Below are 13935 nucleotides of genomic sequence, written 5' to 3' on the forward strand. Positions count from 1 at the left end.
GCTTGCCAGAAGTCCATCTTCAAGAAACTGCAGTCCGTGATCTAAGAATCCAAACCGTTCCTGTTTACACCATTTGCGAAGCCAGCTGTTCACTTCCACTATTTTTCCCTCTCTCCCTGGGCCACGTCGTTCAACTGGGAGGACAGACGAGATGACAATTTGTGCATTTAATTGCTTCAATTTCCTGCCCAGAGCCTCGTAGTCCCTTTTGATCTTCTGGAGGCTATTGCTTGCAGTGTCATTGGTTCCCACATGAACCAAGAGGAAGGGGTATTTGTCAGTGGGTTTTATGATTCCTTGCAGTCGTTCAGTTACATCTTGGATCTTAGCCCCGGGGAGACAGCACACTTCCCGAGACATCTTGTCAGGCCCACAGATCACTGCTTCTGTTCCCCTCAGTAGGGAATCCCCTATCACCACTACACGCCTCCTCTTGGGTTTGGTCGGGGTTCTTCGGTGAGCTGTCCGTTCCAAGGTCGCCTGCACATTCCCTGAGGACTGACTTTGCTGCTCGTCTTCATATACCTGATCGACTGTAATGAGGGAGAGATCCTCAAATGGAGTCTGCTCTTCGTCTTCCATGCTAGGGGAGAGGACCTCAAAGCGATTGTGTATTTCTAAGCAATCAGAGTGAACCCTGGGCCTCCTACTTCTTTGAGTCACGTTTCTCCATATATCTGGCTCCTGTGTTGGTAAACTAGCCTCCTTCTCAGGGGAGTCCCCTGTCTCCTCCTTGGTGGGGACGGTGTGCTCTGTTGCTTCCAAGAAGAGCTCCAGCTCTCTAATTCTTTGGAGCGTAGCTACACGTTCCTCCAGTTGCTGGACTTTGTCTTTTAAAAGGGCAATCAACATGCAATTGCTGCAGGTAAAGCTGCCTGCAACCTTTGGCAAGATGGCAAACATTGCGCAGGAATCGCAGGCGACTGCAGCTGTTCCCTCCCCTTCCATCTTGAGATCGTGTCGTTGGGGGAGGCTACAGAGGTCCTCCATCATAAAAAGCTTGAAGACAGGACAAATAACTTCCCCCACAAAAAAAACACCTAGGTCTCCCCCAACAAACGTTTGAGACTAGCTCCCCTAAATCTAAAAGATGGGTATAACTGCGCACGCCGCTAGGCGCGCGCCGCTGCCCTGCAAACTCTGGTAAGCTCCTCCCACAGCTAATCCCCTGCCTCAACAGAAACCCTGCCCCCTCTGACCTTTACACAGGGAAAACAGCTAATCAGCCACAAAGAAACACACACACAAAGAAAACCCTTTTTGCTCCTTCTTCAACTGCTGCCCTGCGGGTTGCCAAGGAGCGCAACTCGAACGCGCTCAACTCGAAGCATATTTAACCCGAGGTATGTCTGTAATCATTTTATTATTTATACCCTGCCCATCTGACTGGGTTGTCCCAGCCACTCTGGGCAGCTTCCAGCATATATGAAAACATAGTAAAACAAACATTTAAAAACTTCCCCATACTGGGCTGCCTTCCAATGTCTTCTAAAGGTTGTACTGTATACAGTGGTACCTCAGGTTAAGTACTTCATTCGTTCCCGAGGTCCATACTTAACCTGAAACTGTTCTTAACCTGAAGCACCACTTTAGATAATGGGGCCTTGCGCTGCTGCTGCGTGATTTCTGTTCTCATCCTGAAGCAAAGTTCTTAACTCGAGGTACTATTTCTGGGTTAGCAGAGTCTGTAACCTGAAGCGTATGTAACCCGAGGTACTACTGTAGTTATTTATCTCCTTGGTTTGGGGGTCGCATAACTCCATACCCTCCAATATTTCTTCGATGAAGATAGGGACATCCTAAGGAAAAGCACAACATTCCAGGATCAAATAAAAAACTGGGACGGCTTCTGTAAATCTGGGACTGTCCCTGGAAAATAAGGACACTTGGAGGGGCTGCTGGGGGTCCTCTCCATCTTTCTACATCCTGGCCCAGTCCATCCACAGCCCCAACCAACAGATCAAAGTCCTGCCCCCAGTCCCTGTCAGGGGGCACCTTCTTCCAAGTCCATTGGCCCAGACCCCTCCCCCTTCTCTCTCTCTCTCTCTCTCTCTCTCTCTCTCTCTCTCTCTCTCTGCTTAATCCCAACTTATCTGAAGCGCTTCATGGGACCCAACCAAGGCAGGTTACCCTCCCACGGACCAATTCAAGGACATTTGAAGTTCATTTTTTATAAATACCATATTAGAACAATGTCTGGTTAACTACAACAACAATTTCCCCCTTTTTTCTAATTTACACAATATCTTCTTGTTGTTGATCTCTTTTGCTTTCCACGTGGATATTATTTCTTGTTTCTTCTTCTTTGTGTGTCTTGTCTTACTATGTGCACTTGTAATTAAAAACAAAAACAGTTTTCCTTCAGTCTATGTCACACAAGCTGAAACCCTAAACCTTTTCTTTCCCTGCCAACTAAGGCACATATATTGAGGAGGAGCCTCACCCCTCCCTGTTTCACACAGTCTTGGTCCTATTGATGACTTCCCTGATGAGTTGATCACTGGATTTTACAGCTTACCTCCCAGGAATTGTTGTAAACAAAATCTGCTTTCTAGGTTCTCCATCGGTAGGAGAAAATAACAGAGGCCACCAGAGAAGCAAAGCAGCTAGTAAGTCTGATCTTTATTGAACTGTTGCAACAGGGTGCTCCCCTCACATGCAGGAAAAGAGGAGGACCCAGAATCAAGGTGTGCCTGCCCTTATATAGACGGAGTCTATTCTGGGGTTGCCTCAGGGTATACGAGAAACCTGGCAAGTGGCTTTCTTATATATTAAGAGCTAATAAAACACTTCTCAGATTGTATCATCGTAACCACAGCATTATTTTAGACACTACTTTTATCCCACTTAGCGGCCCGCAAAGCAACTTACACTAAAGAAACACAAACAATACTAAAAAAACAAGATACAGATATATAAAGAAATCAGTTTAATAAAATCATAATAAAACAAAAGACATAGATTATATGAATTAAATAGGGAACAACGGGGTTTTTCTTACCCAGGCATTTAAGTCTCCGGCCAAAATTATAAGACAAGTGAAAAAGGCGTTCAGTAAAAAAATCAAGTCTGTTTTTGGGATCCCCAGCATAGCTCCAAGGGCACTACAAGGCCCATCAAGACCCCCCTGCCCTATCAATTTTTAATGATGAACTAGGCTCTTTTGGCTTAGGGGAGGGTTGGCTGATATGTGCTGCCTGCTTTCTAACGTTTTTTATTTGTTTTGCAGGGTGCAGGTGTTTTAGGGTTGGGGGGGTTCTGGGGTTTCCCAGTTCTTCCTCCTCCAAAAACTAGGTGCGTCTTATGGTCTGGTGCATCTTATAGAGTGAAAAATACGGTGCTTTTTCTGAATGCTCTTCCCTGGTTGAGGATTCACCTTTTCAACCTTATCTCATCCTTCAAAGAGAACAGGGAATGGCTGGGTTAACGTCTTTATGGTGATTCATGTATAAATAATGCTGCGTTGTGTGTTGGGAAAAGCTCTTTGAAAACAGACAGTGTATGTGTGTGTGCATATATATATATATATTTATAAATATGAAAAAGCAACAGAAGATGACAAATACGTCTTTTGCACAACTGGCAACAACCCAAAGAGGCAGGTCCTTGCAAGTCTGGTTCTGGTCCTGAAAGCTAGGCCAAATCTGCAGCAGCTCCTCTGGCCCGTAGTGATGCACCACCACCACCTTGGAGAACTTGCACTTCTCATATTTGACTTTGAACACGTTGAAGAGACGCCAGGGGCTGTTTGTCACGCTGATGCCCAGCTCATACAGGCAGATTCCCATGAAGGCATCTTCCATGTTAATGATCCTGATCGTCTTTGCTACCTGATAGATCTTCTTGGCCAGATCCCCAGAAAACACATACCCAGGGCCTGCGCAGTAGGGCGGGTAGGTTTCATTGGGGTACATCTCCCATGGCACATACCACTTATAGGCCTTGTTACGTACTGGCTTTGTTTTCCAGTAGATGTACCCTGTCATGTAGTTCTTCTTAGGTGGCAGGTGAGGCTGCAGCAGGTGGGACACCATGTAGTTCACATTGAGAAAGATGTCACTGTCTGCCTTCACCACGTAGGTGGCATTGGGGCAGAACTTGCTTATCCACTCCATGCCCATCAGAGTCTTCAGGGTAAGGTTGTTGTAGGTATCCAGGAAGTCCTGCTGAATAATGTCTCTGTGGATGGAACTCTCCACTTCCAAAAGGGCCTGGAGCAGGTATCCAAATTTTGGGTGGACACCCGTCAGAAAGAGACGAAGAATGGAAACCCCAGGCACCGAGCTCTCATTGCCCCACGTCTGCCGGATGGCCTGCCTCGTGGCAAAATCCTGGGGCTCAGTTATCACCAGCAGGATCAAGAAAGGGCTCCTCTCCCAGCATTTCTTTTGCTCGCTGAGGAGGAACTTATAATCAGTGGAATAGACAACCTCTAAGGGATGCCGCTTGGCCACTGGTTGTGGTGGGGAAATCAGACCAGAGGGCTTGGTCTCCTTTGTCCTCTCCACTGCAGATTCCCATTCAAATATCGTGGCACTCTTACGATTGTCTGCAGAATCTGGGCTGCCCTTGACCTTTATGTCGTGTGGTGAGGAAAGCGTGTCGAGAGACTCCCATTCGTTCTTCGCAACAAGTAGGAAAAGAAAAGCAGAGCAGGAAATGAAGAGGACCACAGTGGGCAAATTCTGCAGCTGGGCCATGAACATCTTCCTGGCACCTTCCATACTTTTGGTGGGCAGGAGGAGGGCACTTGCAGACTGTATGTGAGCGGGGGAGAGATCCTGGCCAGCTCTGTCCTGTTTCCAACGGCAACCTGAAAAAGAGAAGCCCAGTGAAAGGGAGGTGACTTCTGTTCTCTCTCTCTCTCTATGTGTGTGTGTGTGTGTGTGTGTGTGTGTGTGTGTGTTTGTGTTTGTGCGTGCACATAAGGGGAGCTTTGGGGATCAGGCTGGTGCACAGATAATCAGTCTGCCAACTGTCGACACACTTAGGACCTGCTCATAACATCTGCCTTCTTGCCCTTGCAATCTGTTTCTGGAAGGAAAATATGCACTCTCAGGGATTGGCATTATTCACTCAACCCATCTATTTACAGATCCATTGGAATCCGAATAAAGTGTTATATGAGTTTATGGGCGCCAGACTCCTGAACTCCTGGATCCAGTAAGTGTTAAAATATAAGCCAGACCAGGTTCCTGATGAGGTAATCACCTGGGTGATGAGTCATTAAAGGAAAACAAAGGGGAGGGGCTCTGTCTGAGACAGCAAATGGGTGGGGTCCCTCCCCCAGCTAGAAAGACAAAGTCAAAGTTTGGGGGAGTGTTTTGTGAACTAGAGGAAAAGCTGCAGGCTGGAAAGGCACAGAGGCAGAGCATGATGTTTGATTTCTGCTGGGATCCACAGCTGTGGCTACGGGAGAAACAATAACTTATTGAGGTGATTATGCTCCGGCCCTCTCCATCATAGGCTCAGGTTGTATATATGTATGTGTCAATTAACCATATAAAGACCACACTGTCTCCACTGTACCTCACTTCCAAAAGGAAACACAAACTCTGGGTAAAGGGCCCAGCTGGGTGTGTGCCAGGGTGTCTGGTAAGCTGAAGAGCTTGCACTGATGGAACAATTGCCATTGTGCTACATGGAATTCCTCCCTGTATTTCCAAATTAGGCCATAAAATTTGGAATGCACCGAAAGAGCAGCAGCATAAACAAAAATTCAGCAGGTGCAGGAGGCAAATTAAGCAATACAGGTAGTCTAAATCTCAACATCTTTAGAGCGCTACGTTATTCATCTGAAACAGGAATAGCTTAGAACTAGATCTGGAACAACTGCTTGGTTCAAAACTGGGAAAGGAGTACAACAAGCCTGTACTGTGTAATGTCTCCCTGCTTATTTAACTTATATGCAGAATTCATCATGCGAAAGGCTGGACTGGATGAATCCCAAACTGGGATTAAGATTGCTGAAAGAAATGTCAACAACCTCCTGTACTTGCCCTAATTGGCAGGCTACATAGGCTATATTTGGCCACAGAATACCTTTAACGAAAAGGAAGCAATTACGACTCCTGCCTCATAATGGGGTGAGAGTTCCATAGTTTGAAGTGAAGAAGTACTTTCTTTTATCTTTAGCTTCACTGAACGTCCACAAGTTCGAGTGTTATTAGAGAGGGAGAAAAGGCTTTCTAAATCTGGTTTCTCTATGCTATGCAAAATGTTCATAAACTGCTGGAAGGAGCAGGTCTACAGCTTGAGGGTACTTCTGAATTGGACCCTGTCACTCAGGAGCAATCACATTTGGTAAAACTTGGAATAAAAAGGAAGAAACCTTAGCTAATCACGTGCAGCCCATTATGTACATAATGTATATAAAGCAGATACTTTGGGGAAACTTTCATTCCTCCTCACCACTATGAGCTGAATAAAGAGCATGAAATCCACTCTTGACTCGGAGTATATTTGAGCAACCTTAGACTAGGTCTCCTCCAGAGAAGGATAAAAACACAAGGGGCTTCCACATGAGAGACAGAGGGCTCAGCCACCATAGCCCCCAGCCCACTCACCCGCATACATCTCCTGGTCACCTTTGGTGACCAAACAAATGGTTAAATAAATACATGCCTGCTCTATGAAACACCTTTGCCATCATCAATTTCAAGGAAATCTCATTCAGTGCTCCAGGTATTTGTTCTCTCCCTCCTTGAGGGCCTTTCTACCCCTCTCCCATTCTCTTCTCTCAGGTGAGCACTTACCTGCCTGAGGTGCTGTTCACTCAAAGTCACCAGCTGCCTTTGACAGAATACTCCAGCTGCATGTCAGCTGCAATTTACCTTTCCCCAGGGAAGGTGTGGCACAAGAGGAAGGGACAACGCCTACATCATCCAGCTAAAACAGAGGGGAGGGAGCAGGGACTCTGCTTCCAGGAGAGTCTTTTTTCCAGGACCACTGAGGCACCTGGAAGGACTCACCACCTGCATGCCAATCCCATGCTGAATCTCACACGCACCAAAAAAGAAGAGCATGCCCCTCAGAACCCAAAGCCAAACACAAGAACAAGATGAAAGGGATACATTTATTTTATATAAATGTATTTTATATAAATGATTATTTTATATAAATTATATACATGTGCCAATGGGTGTTAATATAATGCATACTGTAGTAAAGTTAGTACTCCCCTGGTAGCTATTCTTTGGTCAAGTGGAGAGTCAGGCTTTGTGGGAAACCAGTAAGGAATATGAGAGCTGTCCTGTTGCTTTAATTTGTGGGCCCGCTGGCTCCAAGGGTGTGAAAGGACTTCTATGGGAAAGGAATTGTTGAGCTAATTTGAAGGTTAAACACCTGTGTTCGAAGCTGTGACCATACCCTTTGAAATGCTATCTATCCTTGATTGCTTAAGAATGTACATCTGCCTAAGTTCTACCAGTCTCCATGGGAAGGGAGGAAACCCCTTGATCTGGGTTCTGAAGGCTTAATTGGGTTTTGAAGGTTTAATTGGCTCAGCTGCAATAAGTTAGAATTATTAGCCCTCAAGCCGTTCATTGGAGAATTCAAAAGTAATCAAAGGGTTCTGATTGGGTTTTGGGGTTCCTAAGTCCACGTGTGCGTTATGGATAAAAGATCTTGCAAAGGGGCTTGTAAGCGCGCGCTCAGCATTTTCGCAAGGAATTGCCCGGTTGCTGATGTCCACCAAGCAGCCGTCTTTTCGTCTTTTTGTGCTTTTGCCTTGAAGATTTTCTGAGACCTTTGGATGCGGACTTCTGAAAGACTGTCTATCCTAGCTTTGCCTTAGAGTATAGAAGTGAGTATATAGCTAGCTATAATTTACAACGTTTTCATTTTTCTGTACTTGTAATGTACCAAATGAAGTGCCTGCTTATTAGCATGTTTTTTTGTTTTTTTAAATAAATCTTAAGAAAGACATATTCTTGTGTTGTGTGTGCCTGTCCGGGGAATGGCTAATTCCAGCATCTAGACTTCTTGGTTGCGCTGTATCAAAGGCTTTCTGCCTGCAAGCTCGTGAAAACAGCTTGTAGTTTGGGGGTTAGCCGGTAACAAAGGAGCACAGCTGGCTCTCTTGAGCTGTGGCTTCTGGTAACCCTGGGTTGAGGGAGTGGTGGCAGCCCTACCGGTTCTATTTTGTCCTGTTTCTGGAAAAGTAGACGGGCTTGCCAGCCTTGCTCCAGAAACCTGTTCTGGCCGGGGAAGCAAAGACAGGTGAGGGAGGGGCAACTGGCTGGGCGCCAGGTTCCTACACATACCCTCTGTTGTGACGTGGGGTTTGTGATTTCAGCTCTCTTGACATAATATGCTGGAGACAGTTCTCTAGTAACACTTCTTTATTAAAGCAAACAAGACTGAAGACTGAGGAGGGGAAAGCTACATTTATAGGGACAGGGAACTAGCTAGAAAGGATACATTTTGGAGGAAACAATATCAGGCAATCACAGTCCTGCCTTTTGGAGGAAACCAATAAGACAGAGGATCCAAATACAGCAGCTTAAATGAACCAGTAGTAGCTGTACCCTCTGGAACCAAAAGGCAGTTACTTTACCCTAATGCAAATATAGACAATAATAATACAGATATAAAATCCTTTGACTCAATACACAACACCCTCCATTATTTCTCCAAATAGGGATGCCCTGTTCATTTATTATTATTATTATTATTATTATTATTATTATTATTATTACTATTACTATTACTATTATTATTACTATTACTATTCTATTTATACCCTGCTCTGGGTGGTTTCCAACATATAATAATAAAATATTAAACATTTTAAAACTTCCTACTTCTGGGTCTCAGCAACATGGCAGGCGGACTGTGAATCTGACAGCTATGTCAGATTTGGCTTTGTGGAATGAAGGGGAAGAGTGCGAGGGTGATGCGCCTCCCCCCAAAAACCCATGAGGAGCATTGGGATGTCCCGGGGTCCTGCGGCTCACTGATGGCGCTGCAGCGAAAGGAACTGTTAAGTTGTGGGTGAGCATATCAGACGACACAGCGATTCTTCAAACAGCTCTTTTTTATTCCCAGGCCAGAACAGAACTGAACTGAAAGGTTTAGTCAGCCTGCTTATACAGAGCTCCAGTACAACGTAACTGTAACAATTTTCTAAAACTATCCAATCACTGAACGTCACTTTCGATCCCTTATTTGCATAACTATCTACAGTATCCCCCTGCTGGCCCAGGGTGAGAACTTCAGTACATAACAGGAACAGAGTAGTGGGGAGCCAAAGGCGCTGGTGAGCTTGGCACCAGCGCAGCTCCACAGAAGCAAAGCCTCTGATCCAGTCACGAGTGTTTGCCTTTCCAGCATAGTGTGCCAATTGGAAGGTGAGGAAATATTAAGGAATTAATTAATTTGGCTAATTTCGGCAAGAAAATGGGAGTGAAAAAAGGAAGTCCGCTCCCATTACTGGTGCTATAGGCACAAAATATATGTGTGGATGAAATTTACTTTGGAAGAGAAGTTAACTAATGAACAATTAGGATTAAAAGACTGCACCCAGCTTCCATTTATGCCAATCTCAAGTTTTCCTAAGATAATGATCTTGACCTGAACTGTAGTTGAACTTGGACATAGCACACGGTGAGATTGAACTTGACTTAAAATGGAGGTTAAACCTGAGAAGATTATAACGTTACGAGTACTTTAAATTTCCCTCCTGGGGAAAAAGACTGGACTGACTCTCTGGAAACTATCTCACTTCTGTGAAAGTTTCAGGATCTATTTGACTGTTGAAGACGTTCAACTTAATGGAATCACAATTATGTACTTGCTTTATTGAAAGACACCAGCTGGTTAAAAATCAAGACTAAAGGAAGATTAGTCCATTGCTAATATTGGACTAAATTAGACTCAGAGTAGACTCAAAATAAAAGTCACAATTGAAGCAAAGACCTCTAGCTAATTTCCTTTGCACCAAAGAGTTGCCCCATTGTATCAGGAAAAATTCTTTGTTCTGCCTCTAAAAAAATAGTCTTTGTTCTGCCTCTAAAGCATATGCAATTAGAGTTGCCCATATAAGGATCTCGTTAGTAGTGTAATTAGTAGTGTAATTCTAGGATTGGACAGAAGCTTATGCATATTCATGCCTTAAGAATTGTATATCAGAGAGCGCCTGCTCTGTAAGCACTGCTCAGAATTTGGAACTGATTCCTCTGTGGTACGACAAGGTAAAGGTTCATAAATTGTTTAAAAACCATATTGTCAGGAAAGCTTTATTCATTGTCTGGACTAAATATAAGGACTTACTTGAAAACAAGACTCCGAGGTGGCTTTCACCAATAGAGGCAAAGGCCCCAAAAAGACTTAATATGGAGGTTGGTTGGGCAAAATACTGCGAGATAATAGAAAAAATTGGAGACAACTGGAGGTTGCAGAGCTTAGACAAATTAAAAAACAAGGTGCGAGACTGGTTACATTATGCCCAAATTCAAGAGACTTTTAAAAAGGATAAAAAAATTGGTTTCCAGGTGGAAAAATCGAAATTAGAGACAGAATTACTTGAACCAAAGACGAAAGTGCTTTCAAGAATGTATAACTTGTTGCTTAAATGGAACACTCAAGATGAGATAGTTAAATCAGCCATGATAAAATGGGCTCAGGACATTGGGTACAACATTATGTTTGAAGACTGGGAAAGGTTATGGACCACCGGTATGAAATTCACGGCATGTAATGCCTTGAAAGAAAATATTATGAAAATGATATATAGGTGGTACATGACCCCAGTCAAGCTTGCAAAGATATATCATTTGTCTGATAATAAATGTTGGAAATGTATGGAGGCTGAAGGGACATTCTTTCACCTCTGGTGGACATGCCCGAGGGTGAGGGCCTTCTGGGAAATGATTTATAATGAGTTACAAAAGGTATTTAAGTATACCTTTTACAAGAAACCAGAGGCCTTCCTCCTGGGCATTGTCGGCCAGAAAGTGTTAAAGAAGGATAGAACTTTCTTCTTATATGCAACTACAGCAGCAAGAATACTTATCGCCAAATATTGGAAGACACAAGAGTTACCCACGCTGGAAGAGTGGCATACGCAATTGATGGTGTGGGAAGTTGTCCGTGGATAGAAACTGACAAAGGACTTCAATATAAGGGTAACCCTTTTATTAGCGCGTTTGCAAAAGCGGACCCTCCGTACCCGTGGATACGAAGAGCCCCGATCTGGTTTCAGCACCGTAATTTTATCCCTTACTGCCGCCCCTCTTTTGGAGGCTTGGCTTACAATCTACCTATCAGAGTTTAACACATTTCTAATACATTGTTCAATCTACTCTATTCATATTTACTCCCTTCTCAGTGTGGGCACCACCCTTTGGCTCTCCCTTTCTGGCGTACGCGACTGTGTTATCTTGTATACATGTCTAGCTCTCAAGGCTGAGTTTGAGGCACGTCCTTTCTGTATGCTTTCATTGTTTCCCAATCTCACAATCCCCCCTCTCTTTTGTACCTTGCCTCAAACTCACGCAACAATTCCCAATGGTCTTGTTCTTCATCATCAGTGGGGATGAGTTTGTATCTCATCGCCATTAACTGAGTGGTTACGTGTCGCTGGGCTAACAGGGAGAGTGAGTTGTTGATTGCTTTCATAAAGATGGGCAACACACAGGGAATCAACACACATCCAGCGGCTATTAATCCAATTAGTGCTACGATGGCTTGTAACCCTGGCAATTTCGGGAACCATGAGCCAAACAATTCCCTGAAATTAAGGCCTTCCCATGTTTGTACCGGCACGTGCGCTATTTTTATCATTCGGTTGGCTATGTCTTTTACTACCTTCCCACTATCATCTATCTCGATACAGCAGTTAGTCAAATTAAATTTCCCACAAACCCCGCCCTCTTTCGCTAATAAATAATCGAGCGCTAATCTGTTCTGCATAATATAGGTGCGGCTTTTTGCACTTTCCTTAGCAAGTTTTGTCAAAGCGGCAGCGGTTTCATTGGTTATAATTTCTACTACAGCTTGCAAGCGAATAATACGATTTAAGAGATAGATTGGGTCCCTTCCAAAAGACCCCGCCGTCCCATCATTAGCCCAGGTTGCAGGGCCGTAATACTGGATTATTCTTTCTGGGGGCCACTCACTATCTTTCCATGTCCCTATGTGAATCGCCCTTTTTCTCCTGGGCCCTAGTTCCTCATATACGGGCATACCCAACTTGGCTTTCGTCTCTAGGGGGAGCAGAAAGAAACTTGGTCGCAGAGTGGCCAACACACAGGACCCCACCCAATCTAAAGGCAGTTTATTATATGCATATTCTCCGCAAGCCCAATAGAATCCGTCTGGAGTTGTCCATTCTCTTGAGGTGTCCTGGGGGTCCCTGAGAAACGTCATGTTAGTCATATTGGCTAGTGCTGATGGCCATTCCCTGGAAATGTTATCTGAGCTCCACCATTGTTTATTATTCCATTGTCCTACACAAGGAGTATCCCCCACCTTTGTACCTTCCCCTTCTGCCGATACATTCCTCACAAAACACTCCACTCCTACCAAACTGTTTGATATGCGCCACACTTCATTACCTGGATGCTGATATGAATAATTCTTTTCGTTCCTCTGAACTTCCGTGTAATTTACCTCGTGAGCTACCCAGGGCCACTGATCTCCCATGTTAGTCCCTCCGCATACAAAACAATTCCTCACAGTCAATTCTTTAGCGATGGTCTCGGCCAGGCTTAAAAACATGTTATGAGCCTTTGGAGGCAGGAGTAGAGTGTTCAATTGCTGTATCTCTTCTTCAAAACTCTCGTATACCGTTATAGGCCGTTTACTTACTCTTGTGGTGTGGATCTGAACTATCAGATATCCATAGGGGTCCTTTCCAGTACCATCGATCCCCAATCCGAAATGTATATACTTGGGGGTAGTGGAAGATAACTCCTCGGCCCACAAACATATAGGGTTACATTTCCCTGAACCACAGGCCGTTGAAGCCGCCCCCCTGGTAATGTTTATCCCCTCTGGTCCTTTATATGAGGGTGCTTCTTCCACCCCTCCAGTATACCAGTAATTGGTTATGGGGGTGGCCCCTACGTTAGAACCCATAAGCTGTTGAAACAAATACTTATTCTCTTGGAGATAAGACCTCTCCCAGTCTAATGACCCACAGGTAACTCCATCCTGGTCGTTAGGCCCTTGTCCTTTGATGATAGCAGTACACGCATCGAAACAAACATGTATCTTCTCCGTGCCCCTAGTAGAGTTGTGGGCTATATATCCTTGCCTGTTTTGTGCTAGGGAAAACATACGTACCCTCTCACTCGCTTTATTTGCTGTTCCCCCTTTATATCCATATACATATATGCTGGAGGTAATAGGTCCCACTGCTAGAGGTTCATAACACTCAATTTTATTTTCTTTGGTTCTGCACCTGAAGTACTGTGTCTGATTATAGACACATGGGTCTAACGCCTCTCTACACTCTGGGGCAACGTTGTAATACATCAGAGTCCTTGTAATTCTACTCCCAGTTTTAGTGACCTGAATACATTCTGCGCATGACGATGTTTCTGCGGAGCCCCAAACCACACCGGCCATTAGAAGGCCCAACAGGAATCCCTTCAACCAACTTATTTTCATATTATGTCTCCTCCAACTCCTTGAGGGCTTGAACCACTGTGGGGGTCGGAACCAGACTACAATATGCAATTTCCCCTCCTCTCTCAACCGTGCAGTATTGGAGTATAATGTCCGTTATGCACACGAGATTGCACTCCTCTGTGCAATGGACGCAGCAGACACACCCTTCACAGTGAGAACAGCAACAGCATTCAAAAAGACACTTGCAGGTACAGAATAGACACATTGGGGTTAGCGTTTGGATTCCTTCCGGTTCCTGGTTCCCTGATTGGTAAGCGTCACCTTCAGCGGGTCATCGGGATCAACAATTACCCTCCAGTC

The 13935-nt window shown here is 44.6% G+C and overlaps 3 protein-coding genes across 5 annotated transcripts in view; 1 reads left to right on the forward strand and 2 right to left on the reverse strand.

Moving 5' to 3' along the window:
• LOC310697098 (beta-1,3-galactosyltransferase 1-like) overlaps positions 1-13935 on the reverse strand; it is a 125984-nt gene that overhangs the window by 55364 nt on the left and 56685 nt on the right. The window lies entirely within an intron of this gene.
• The window catches only part of LOC310697094 (beta-1,3-galactosyltransferase 2-like), an 83082-nt gene that overhangs the window by 31455 nt on the left and 37692 nt on the right, over positions 1-13935 (forward strand). The gene's annotated exons all lie outside the window — the stretch shown is intronic.
• Positions 2941-6791, reverse strand: LOC310697093 (beta-1,3-galactosyltransferase 1-like). Its single transcript, XM_083483404.1, is given in 3 exon segments — positions 2941-3495; positions 3498-4813; positions 6756-6791. Coding segments are annotated over 2 exon segments (1290 nt in total). The 5' UTR covers positions 4725-4813; positions 6756-6791; the 3' UTR covers positions 2941-3432.

The sequence above is a fragment of the Podarcis liolepis genome (assembly GCF_965112155.1).
Source record: "Podarcis liolepis genome assembly, chromosome: 17".
Taxonomy (NCBI): domain Eukaryota; kingdom Metazoa; phylum Chordata; class Lepidosauria; order Squamata; family Lacertidae; genus Podarcis; species Podarcis liolepis.